Genomic DNA, 12,021 nt, shown 5'->3' on the forward strand with positions numbered 1-12,021 from the left:
GTGATGCTAACAGAATTGCAATAGTTGGAGAAAATGGTAACAAATTATTGCGTAGGAAAACTGTTACCCAAAGCAATTTTTACTACCCCAGAAAGCATTTCAAACCCATGTAAAAGGGAAATATGAACTGGCCAAGGCTCCAACTGTTCTTTTCACCATGTGTCAAATTGAGAAATCACCAACTGGCACGTTTCACGGTTGCTGTTTATTTATGTCACTATGTTCATGGCTGGTCCCTAAGATCTGAGTTGGCAGAGGCAGAGGCTCTATGTATACAGACCAACATCTCTAAAATATAGAAAAAAGTATATTTTCTCTTTTCTTATAGTAAACACAGAATTACCTTTGTTTACCAAAATGTGTGTGGATATTTGATCCTCTAACAGTCAGTTCTCTAGTAGATACCTCTGGTGGTATCCTGACAATAGGGTTATATTCCACAGTTTGAGGGTGAATCTTATGAGGCTGCAGTCCACTTTGGATGTGAAATGCAAGCATAAAACCTTATTTTAGGGGGTACTCCTATAAATTTGTAGTCCACCAAAGAGGACCTGTGCTTCTGTATATGTGGGATGTGTGTGTGTGTGTGTTTTTTTTTGTGTGTGTGTATTTGTGTATATTTACATTTCATTTTATGTTTATTTATAAGATAAATATTTTATAAAATAAATATATATAAAATAATATAAATCAATATTTTATTACACACACACACACACACACACACACACACACACATACATATAGCTGGTAGGCTATAAATTGGGGTTTCTAATCCCCTCCTTAGGTTTGTTTAATTTTCTAGAGCAGCTCAGGGATACACTTGTGTTTGTAATTTCATTGGTCTATCAACAAAAGATATTACAGAGGAGACTGATGGGAAGCCAGATGAAAGAGAGCACAGGTAAGGGCGAAGAGGCGCAGAGCTTCCCTGCCCTCTCCAGGAATGCCACTCTCCAGGAACCTCCCCATGTTCCACTACCTGAAAGTTCCTTGAAATCATGCCTATTGAATTCCTATGAGTAAAACTGAAAATACTTTAGATGGAAGTATGTAGTGTGTCAATGTCTAGGTCAATCCTGACATGCCTGGTCATGTTACTGGAAAGCAGAAACATGTTCTGTGCTGGGGCAGAGTATTATGAGTCCTTGACAGCCTGTAGATTTCCAGATTTGGGCAGGTGGGGAGTGGTGCTTCTTGTAGTAGACTTGATATGTGTTGGGTGTGAGTTAAAGTCAGAGCTCTAAATTAACAGTCAGCCTGAGAAGGGCACCTGCCAAGGCATTTGCAATAAGAAATAACTGCCACTATTCTATTGACTGTGTCCTCCTTTCTCTGGGGAGCAGGCATTTTAGGAAGTGTCCACAGTGGGCCTTCAGGAGAGATGAGAGGACCTGTCCAAGAAAGAGCAGTGCCCTTCAGTCTTTTATTGGTTTCTTTTTCTTGCTGTTGTCTGCAATCCTTGTATTTTCCAGGGTAAGGATAGAAAAATATCTTCAATATGTAAGGATCAGAAAACCAAAAAAGACACCCAATGTGAAAGTAAAAAATCAAAGAGATGTAAAAATAAAAAAGCTACCCCTATGTATTCTGTAACATCAGGTTTTATTCTAAACAGTGCATCTTTAAGATACTTCCCTTTGCTTTACTCTTGACAATATCAGTGACTGCTATTTTCTTTAGGCAAAGAATAGTGTAATCTACTTAGAAAATTATACACACACACACACACACACACACACACACACACATATATATATATAGTGTTCTAAATAAACCAATTGTGACAGTCACTATCAAGAATATCACTCTATATTGACTAAACTAAAAGTAATTGTCCTTTGAAGTTGGGGTTGTGACTCTATGATGGAGAGCTTGCCTGACATGTGTGAGGCCCTGGTTTGATCCTCAGCAACACATAAAAATAAATAAGTAAAATAAAGGTATTGTGGCCATCTACTACTAAAAAGCCATTTAGGGGCTGGGGATGTGGCTCAAGTGGTAACGTGCTCGCCTGGCATGTGTGCGGCCCGGGTTCGATCCTCATTCTCTCTCTCTCTCTCTCTCTCTCTCTCTCTCTCTCTCTCTCTCTCTCTCTCTCACACACACACACACACACACACACACACACATCTCTCTTTAAAAAAATAAAAAAATAAAAATCTGTTTAAAAAAGGGGAAAAACACTATTGTCCTTTATGAAACCTTATTTTAGGTTTCATCCAATAAATTGGTAGTCCACCAAAGGTTTTGATTGTGTGGTTGTCATTCTCATTCACTTTTGTGTATCAATTCTTTTAAATAGGAATTTGTCTTACATTTTCATTAGTAAGTAAATTTGCTTTTCCTTCAAATCTTTGTCAATCTGATTTTTAAAAATAAGCTTCTCTTGTTCTAAAATTGAGGAAATAATGTTATATCTGTTGAAATTATAGTCCCTTATGAATCTTGTAGGCAGAAGTGAAAATGAATGATATTGAGTCTTTCCAAGAAAAATCAATTCAAGTCTCTTTTTGTGCATAACAGCATTTTAAATTATCCTTCCAATAGATCTTGCACAGCTTTCTAATTTTTTTGTCTAAGTATTTGGTTTGTTGTTGCTATTATAAATGGATCCTTTCTTCCTTCACATCTTGTGGTAGTTGCTGTATGTGTAGCAGTAGTGATAATAATAGAAAAAAAATGTACTGAATATTAACCATGTGCAAGTCAATTGTTCTAGTAAGGACCTAGAAATATCCCCTCAGAACTCACGTGTTAAACAGGCAACCATGTTCAGAGGTGAAACAGTTGGATTACGACAACTGGATTGATCCATTTGATGAATTAAAAATTTGAATGAACTATTGTTTGGTAACTGTAAGCAGGTGAGTCATGATGGGAGGAAGAAGGTCAGAGGGAGCATGACCTTGGGCTGTATATGTCCTGGTCCCATCCTATCTCTCTCTCTCTATGCTTCTTAGCTCCCATGTGCTGAGCAGCTTTCCTCCATCACATCCTTCCCCCATAATATTTCTGCCTTGGAGCCAGCCAGTGGTAGTCTAAACACTCTGAAATTGTGAAAGAAAGTAAATCTCTCCTCTAAAAGTTATTTTTTAAGGTATTTTTCATCAAAGCTCATTAACATAGCAATGTTGTGTTTTAGGTCAATCAACTCAATCTTCACAAATAAGGCATCAGTCAGGTCTTATATGTAGAGAGGAGAATACACTCTAGTAATTGTATTACATAATTAATTACATAAAATTACATGTAATTATATAATATAATGCAATTATATTACATTAAGGGATATATTCAAGATATTTCCATAATTTATAAATTTCTAGGAAGGATAGAGACCTCTGTTTGGATGCTGCACAGCTAGAAAAAAAATGGAGTGAGGAGAAAGGTCCAAACACAGCACAGAAATATTCCAGTGGACACTACTCCCCAACTTGTGCCACTTAATACCTTGCTGCCAGGAACCCAACTTCAGAGCTTGATCAGGATACTCACTGTCCACAAGAACATAAATTCCCTACATGTCATTCCTACCCTGAATCATCCATATGCACATGTAGGTTTGTCTCACATGAATTCATCTTATTGAAGAATCAATGCCAACTGCAATCCTTACTCCAGATGAGACTGGGAAACTGCACTTATATATTATCAGTCTATGCAGTAGTAGAAGGTATGATAAATGGAGAAAAAGACATCTACCATAGTAGACATTAGACTCATTATATACCCTTGATACAAATTTATATATTGTTCAGTCCCTCAGAGGCATCCCTGACAGCAACCTTAGTTTCAGGGGTTAGGTGAGTGGCTCTGAGTGCTGGGGGAGGTAAGGTTGGGGTTGTGCTGGTCCTGCAGTCTGCTGGGGCCAATTGCAAACCCAGAGAGATAGGGAAGCTGAAGTCAAACTGTGAGGTAAGGGTGGAAGTGGGCTTGCAGTACCCCTAAGGGGCCTGAAGGGCTGGCAGGCCTGGAGGAGCAGGATGTGGCCAGCACCTGGGACAGCTGCTCCATGCATCTCAAGGCCTTCTCCAGCCTCAGCTGCTCCTTTATCATCTGCTAAGCCAAGCAGATGGTAGCAGAGCAAAGGATGCCCTCCTAGCAGTGCACCATCCCTGGACCGCGGTAGTCCTTCACCGCACAGTCCTACTCCATGGCTTCCATGAACCAGGAGCCCATGTTGGACTTGTGGTTGTCTTCCACCAGATGCGTTTGTACTGGTAACATCCTACCATGTGGTTTGGGCATTCAGAGGAGCCATTCATTAGGACTGTGATCCCTAGGGCATGCAGCATGTCTCTCCAGGCAGCGTGGAAGGCACCATGGAAGTAGAGGAACTAAAGAATCTCCAAGGGACCCCACCGCCTGTGCAGAGCGGCTCCAGTGGAGCTGCAATGCAGGTGAAAGGACTCCATGGCACTGGGGAGAAGTCTGCCGGGGCGCTGGTTTTGGAACAGAATTCTGGGTAAGCAGAGGAAAACTTCTTACAGCCATGTTTGAGCAAGCAGATGTCTCTTCACTGGGACTTAGGATGGAGTGTCTGCACTATTAAAGTCAAGGTGAGGTCCTCCCTGAGCCCCTGGAGCCTGAGCTCCACTCAAAGTAGAGAATGACAGCCAAGAAGAGACTAGAGCACAAGAGGGCGCACTTCCCCCTGAGCGTGCAGGATGGACTCCAGGATCCTGGAGCCCTTGGCCCGCCTATTTTCCTGGGTGTTGTATCAAAGAAGGTGGACAGAACCTCTGATAGGAAAGGTGTGCAAAAAGTCCAGCAGCAAGCGCTTGCTGGTGCTCCCCAGCCCCAGGGTTCAGGGGCTGCCACTGCTGTCAGCCCAGCTGCCTCCAGGCACTGCAGTCTCCACCCCGCCCACATAACCCAGGGCAACCACCACCTCCCAACCTCTTTGCCTCTGAGGCCGCCACAGCTACAGCCTCTGCCTTAGCGGTTCTTGCTCAGCTTCATAGGCTTTTTGAGCACACTGCAGTCCATCTCTCCCAGTTAATCAATCATCACCATGGAGTGTAGAAACTGGGGCGACAGATAGTCACCCAGGCCAGCCAGCCAACAGGAATGGGCGAACAAGGGCTAAGAGAGGGAGCCTTCAGAAGTGACCGCCAACTTGGTCCCCAGAGGCTTGGGCGGCCAGAACCCTATTGGGACCCCTTCCTTCTGCAGCCTTCAGGTTACAAAGCAGCCCTAGCAGCCTCAGGTGCCTTGCACACGCTGTGTTTGGACAAGGGGGATGGCAGCGTAAGTGTGTGTATGTTGAAGGCAGAGAAGCACTGGCTCACCCCTGTCATTGCCTCAAATGTGTTTTGCTGCTCCTGCACCTTGAGCTGCAGCCTGCTCATTGCTGTTCTTCCCCCAGCATTGCCAGAGCTCTGTGCACTGCCTCCACTTTTTCTTGGAGGAAGTTTGATAGCATGAATAACTAAGATATAGTCCTTTCCCTTTCTTTCTCTTCCCACCCCATCCTGCCTCTCAGTGACAACACAGTCAAGATCTTCACCTGACCTGTGCACATCTTCAAGACACCATTCAGCTTCTGGCCACTTGCACATTTGCCTGCTATGGTGCTGCACTCTTTGTGATTGCACGTTGGTAGTTGGTATAAGCTACATCCACTGGCCCTGGACTCCATGTACATATCTACTCTAAGCAAATTCTTAATTATTATTAGAAATAAATTAGTGTTAGTGCTTCTCAAGTTGCATGATCAGAGTTAACACTGATTTAATCCCTATGTCTTTTTCTAATGTAAGTAGGTCGAATTAGAAGCACTTCTTTATGAACTACTTCATCGGCCTCCTATTGCTTTTGATTTGTTGAATCTTTGTTATCTGTCAGCTCAAAAGCATTTCCAATTTTCCTTGTAATGCTTTTCTTTACCCCATATATATTTTTTATAAAAGTCTTTGCTTTATTTGAAACTTCTGATGATCTTTGAGTTATTTTTTATTGTTGACTCAAAATTTAATTTTTATGTTCAAATCATGTATTCTCAATAAATCCTTGAGGAAATTTTGAGTCTTGATTTATGATTGCATTTGTTATCTTGCTTTTCACGGCTTCAAAATACCTGAGATAAACTTTTTTTCCTTGTACTTTTTCTATTAATTATAGACAGTGTTTCCAATTGTATATATGGCAGTGGATTTCCTTTAGTTATTGTTAATATTTCTCCATATAATTCTTTTACTAGGTCCCTGTTTATTTTTTGTATATGTTTTATACGTATTTTCACATGCATATTTTTTGAATATTCATGTTTATATATATATATATTCATACCCTAACTCTAACCCTTATACTACACAATATTTAATAGTAACCCTAAATTTACCCCATTCCTAAACCTACATTAATACAAAAGCATATATAGTAATATGAATATTCTCACATATTTATATTCGAATATGCAACTGATAATCATATACAAAAGTATTTATATAAGTTCACATGTAATTTATCTGTGCACACCTTTTCCTATTTCAAAACACATATATTTCTGTGTATTGCAAATTTCTACATGTATATTCTTATGATTATTCGTGTTTTTCAATATACCTATTCAATTCCTAATGTTCATTTGTATTTTGACTTGCATTCAATTATCAGTGGTATATTTGCATATGTATATTTGCTTTCACAAATTAAAAATGTGTCTTCCTACATCTCACATTAAACTCTTCCCAGTTTCAAAACATCAAAATTGCACATGCACTTTCTTAAAATATTCATATTTTTCAGTATAAATATTCATTCCCTTACTATATACCAAATTTAATACTAACCACAGTTTTACCCCTATAACTAACCTACATTCAGATAAAAGCCAATATCCTTACATGAATATGCATATATATTTTCCTTACATACACATCAATGTTATATTTGCAGAAGTGTTATTATATTTCATATATAAGATTTATCTTTACATTTGCATATTAAAAATTTGTACTTATGTCTCATATTAACACTTCCTTATTTCAAAACATATATTTATGTTATTTTTTATGCAAATGTTACCATGTACATTCCTAGGTGTATTCATGTTTTCAATGAATATATTTATTCCTTAAAAATAAACCTAAATGTACACAAAAATTTGAAATCGATACTAACCATATATTTACTTGTATACCTAAACCTAACTTAAAATAAATGCATACATAAATTTTAATATTCATTTGTAAATAGTTATGTATACAATTATCAATGGTACATTTGAATATGTATAAGTATATATTCATATATATAATTAATCTGTGCAGTCCTATTTTTAAAAATTTGTATTCATATGTGTCACATTAAAACCTTTCTCAGTTCAGGGCTGTGGCTGTGGCTCAATGGTAGTGCACTTTACTGGCATGTGTGAGGCACTGGGTTTGATTCTCGGCACTGTATATAAATAAGTAAAATAAAGGTCTATCAACAACTAAAATTTTTTTAAATAATAAAAAATAAAACCTTCCCTAGTTCAAAACTTATTTATTTATATTTTCATACATGTATTCCTGGGTTATTCTAATGAGTATTCTTGGTTTTCCATATGCATTTTTTTCCCCTAACCCTAGCCCTTACCCTACAGAAAATTTAACACTAAACCTAAATATAACCGTATACCTGAATCTACATTAATATAAAGCATGCATAAAATTGTGAATATAAATGTGTAATAAGACTTATATATTCAATTATCAAAAATATATTTGCATATATAATATATATGCATATTTATTTGTGCATTCACAAATTTAAAAATGGCTACTTTCATACCAGTTTATAAACACCCCCACTTCTGCTTTTGCTCATCTGATCCCATCCTCTCAAACTTGAAACCTATTGTCTACTTATTTTCTCTAAAATAACTCATGTCCACCTGTAGGTTTTTCCTGATAGATTATCTGCAGCTGAATATCAATGTGAACACACTGTTGACAGGCATGCAATTAAACATATCAACATTAGTCGAGATATGCTGAACACACAAAGGCTAGTACATAAATTCATACTTACATTGGATATCCACTCTTCCAGACTTGTACTCTTCATATATGCACCCTCTCCATTCTTCTGCATCCATCACTCTCTAAGGGAAACACAGAACCACAACTTTTGTTTCCTTCAGAGAACAAGAAAACCTCACACTTCCCTGGTATTTACCACCTAAGTATGAGCTTAATGAATGCTTGATTTTATACTTTGAAAAGCACTGGCTTACTAGTCTAGAAACTCGGAGGACAGGGACCATATTTGTTTTCTGTCCAATACCCAACAGTATGCTGTCACTAGCATTTCAATAAAACGATAAATAAATGACTATAATATTATTTTTTAAAATATTTTTTTAAATGGGCCTGTATCTTGGTGCTGAGAATCAAACCCAGTGCCTCACAAATGCCAGGCAAGCGCTCTACTACTGAGCCACAACCCCAGCTCCAAAGATATTATTATTAAGCGCGATTCTGTCACTCAGTTGCTGCACCACTACCTTCTGTGTCTGATAGATAAGATGGAGGAGGCTGGGAGAGGCTGAGTGGAGGGTGGGGGCAGCGGGTCGCTCCTAGCACTGTCCAGACTTAGAAGATCCCAGAGGAGTGCAGGTGGACCTAAAATCGACAACACGTGTGTTAATGAACACAGGGACCTCTGCATATTTGCATTTGTCAAAATACACCTTTGAGGGAGAATTAACCAGTGACAAACCATCAACTGCGCGTACACAGTCAACGAAGAAGAAAGCCAAAGGGGGAGATGAGTTTTCAGAGTTTGACTGAAGCAACTGATAAAACCACGCAGGCGAGGCCTCCAAAGGATGGGAACTTAAAAGTGCCATCGCACACCATCGGGCACCACATCCAGCGGGTTCTGAAGCCTTGTGCTTCCCGCCCAAATTTGCAAGTTTCCCCGCCCACCCGCCTGCCTACCCCGGATGTGGCCCACGCCTAGCTCCGCCCCCCACGCACACGCACGTGCTCCGCACTCTCCAGGACCCCGGAAGGCCCAGGCGCCTGTGGGGAACACAACCCTCCAGACCGGCCCCAAAGGGCAGTTCCCACGAGTTGGCTTCTGGGCCTTCCTTCTCCAGGTGACTTCTCACTTTCCAAGCCCTACTGCAGTGAGTCCCGCTCCTGTGCCCACGTCCATTCCTCTGAGGGGGTCTGCTGCTCACCTGGAGAGCTGGTAAGAAGCCCAACAGGTCGCCCGCCCTGTGGCCGCCAGAGCCTCCGCCCCTTGCACCCTGGGTACACAGCCTCTCCTGTGTGCTGCAGAGGACGGTGGCAGCGCCATGGAGGACCCTGGGAGCGCAGCGCAGGATCCTGGGAGTGCCACAGAAGACCTGGGAGTGCCACGCAGCTGGGGGGCTCCTGCTGAGAGGACTTCGCTGGGAGCTGCAGCTGGGTGTCATCCTCCAGGTGAGTCCGGGAATTCTTGGGTGGAGTCCTGGAATGGCTACTCTGTTCTCAGGAGTCCAGCTCAATTCTGTTGACTCTAGTGATGAATTGGGTTAGACCCTGAAATCCCCTGACCTTTCCCTGTTAGCTGTAGGCCAAGTGAAAGCCTCTGAATGTTAGTGAGTTGAAATGACCAAAGACTGAATGCCCCCAAGGATGTTTCAAGGAAACTATGGGGAGTAGATGGAACCGATGTGTTAAGGGGGACTCAACATCAGTTTTGAGTGATTTCATGATGTAGTATACCACTAACACAAATATTATAATAACAACAAAATAGAAGCATTAATATTATAATAATAACAAAATAGAAATACAAAAAAGAAAGACTTTGTATTTCTATGTGCTACCCTAAGGAGTTTATACATATTTTCTTATATAACACAACAACTTTATTAGTAGGTCATGTATGCTGGAACTTAGAATGGTAATCAGCAAAACAGAGAACAGAAGTTGTATTATTTTCTAAGTAACATCATCAGAATATTATTTCCATGTAAGTTAATCCTGGTGCTTCCATTTTACAAGTGTGTCCCCCTTCAGTAAATTCATTCTGAACTACAAAAAAGTTGAGTTTGGGTTGTTTTTTCATAGAAACTCCAAAAAGCATGTTTTTATGAAGGTAATATTGTGTCTTGAGTCTTCATGAATACTGATTGAGCCACCTGCTTTATGTGCCAACCACTCCTTACACTACTGCAGATAGAGGCTTCTAATTTCATGGAGCTTATACTTTAAAAGGAAAAGATAGGCAATAGATAAAAGTCAGGTAGTGAACACTGCTAATGCAGTGCTATGCTAAGATCAATGCTAAGACAGTAGAACAGCATCACATCATAGGGCTTCATTGATTTTTGCCCAGCACCTTTCCTGTTACCTAAGTCCTAGGCTAGAGGCCTAACTCTGTAGGTCCACAAAAATCAGAATTGACCACTTGCCCCAAAAACCAAATGGAGATTACAATGGGGAAAGAAGGAAATAAACTTTAATAATCATTGTACCTATATTTGGAAGACAAGTGATGTCAAGTGTCTCAATTCTGTCTTTCAGGAAACTGATGTGAGTTTTACCTTCAGAGGAAGAACTAGGGTGGAAAACAAAAAGTATGTGTAATAAGCAGTCTTGATCAAACTGTGGTGTGTTTTATGATTTTCTTGAATTCTGATCATACCACATGTTATTGGTGTTGAGGAAATTGCCAGCTATTCAAGGGGCAACGTCCACTTGCTTCATAGGATACTTATCTATTAGATCTGTGATTCTGGGATGTCCTATTCAGTTCCCAGGGGCCTATATTGCTTCTGCTGAGAGAAGGCCATCTCTTCAGGGTTGATCTGCCTACAAAACTAACTGTGCTAAAAGTAGGGTAAAGACTGAAGACTTCTGGGCACCATTCCAGGTTCCTGGAACAGGACATAGTAAAAGAAATTGGTGTGTAGAAATTATCTTAGTTTTTCTGACCTTGATGTCTTCAGCCTTGAAGGAAGTAAATTATCAGATGTAGACAAATATTCCTTAAATGATTAATAGGCTTATGCTTATGTAAATTAGTAGAGCAGTTATGGAAATACTATGAGGCTCCTCAAACAAACAAACAAAAAACACTGGGGATGTGAGTCGGTGATTGAGCTCCCCTGGATTCAATCCTCAGTACCAAAAGAAACAAACAACAAAAAAGTATTGTTAAATGTTTGAGGGTTTTTTGGAGCATTTTGAAAATCTAGGACCTGTGATTGTTAAAACCTTGGGGAAAAGAGAGGACATTTAACAATGAGCAAACTAAGACACAGAACATTTAGGAAACTAGTTCAATATTTTCTAGTGAGTCAGCATTAACTTCCCAGAATGAAGTCTAGCTCAACTCTTTTTTCATTCCTTGCTTAGGTTATACAATCATGATGCTTTCATTAATTCTGTTTTATTCCTCTACAAAAGGATAAGTTCTCTAACAACAGCAACCCAGTAACATTAACAGTAATAAAATCATGCCTTTGATAGTTCTTAGCATCTTCAACCCCAACCCAAACAAACATGATTGAAGGACAGGTTAGTGAACAGATTATGTTTGGTATCCATTATATCTTTGGTTTACTGGGTTACAATAGAATACTAGCTGGCAGCATCTACTGAGTCAGATATGAAGCTTGAGTAAAAGATGTGACCATAAGAGAAAATGTGTAGAGAACTCTACTTGCATACATAAACTTAAACCTTTGGGCTAAGGTTAGGATTAAGTCAGTGCCCTTCACTGAGTTGAAAGCAATTTGGGTTTTTATTTTCCAAGAACGAAAAACTACATTTGACTATGATGTAATTATATTTCTGAGGCATTAAATTTATATAATAAATGTAAAACCCAGAGAACCCAAGAGCCTGAGAAGATATACCAAGGAGAGTGTACATTCAAGTATAGCAAGAAGTGTTTTCAGCATCTTGCCCAGTCACCTCTGAGAATTGTCATTCCCTTTCAATACTAAAGGTAAGGTCACAAAATAAAATATTTTCAAATAAATCTTTGAGGACATAGGTCAGAGATCGTAGATGGCTCTGCACTGAAATT

At 39.6% G+C, this 12,021-nt stretch overlaps 1 protein-coding gene, 1 long non-coding RNA gene and 1 pseudogene across 2 annotated transcripts in view; 1 reads left to right on the forward strand and 2 right to left on the reverse strand.

Annotated features, from left to right (window-relative positions):
* Positions 1-8,909, reverse strand: part of LOC144368312 (uncharacterized) — a 53,094-nt gene extending 44,185 nt beyond the window's left edge. The window contains exon 1 of the mRNA XM_078027124.1: positions 8,023-8,909. Within this exon, the coding sequence (XP_077883250.1) occupies positions 8,023-8,089 (67 nt within the window). The 5' untranslated portion in view covers positions 8,090-8,909. The remainder of the gene's footprint in view (positions 1-8,022) is intronic.
* LOC144368313 (uncharacterized) overlaps positions 1-12,021 on the forward strand; it is a 74,242-nt gene that overhangs the window by 42,945 nt on the left and 19,276 nt on the right. The window contains exon 4 of the long non-coding RNA XR_013428116.1: positions 5,489-9,422. This is a non-coding gene — a long non-coding RNA (uncharacterized LOC144368313). The remainder of the gene's footprint in view (positions 1-5,488; positions 9,423-12,021) is intronic.
* Positions 714-5,531, reverse strand: LOC144368311 (dual specificity protein phosphatase 4 pseudogene; annotated as a pseudogene).

Source organism: Ictidomys tridecemlineatus, chromosome 11, assembly GCF_052094955.1.
Source record: "Ictidomys tridecemlineatus isolate mIctTri1 chromosome 11, mIctTri1.hap1, whole genome shotgun sequence".
In the NCBI taxonomy this organism is placed as follows: Eukaryota; Metazoa; Chordata; class Mammalia; order Rodentia; family Sciuridae; genus Ictidomys; species Ictidomys tridecemlineatus.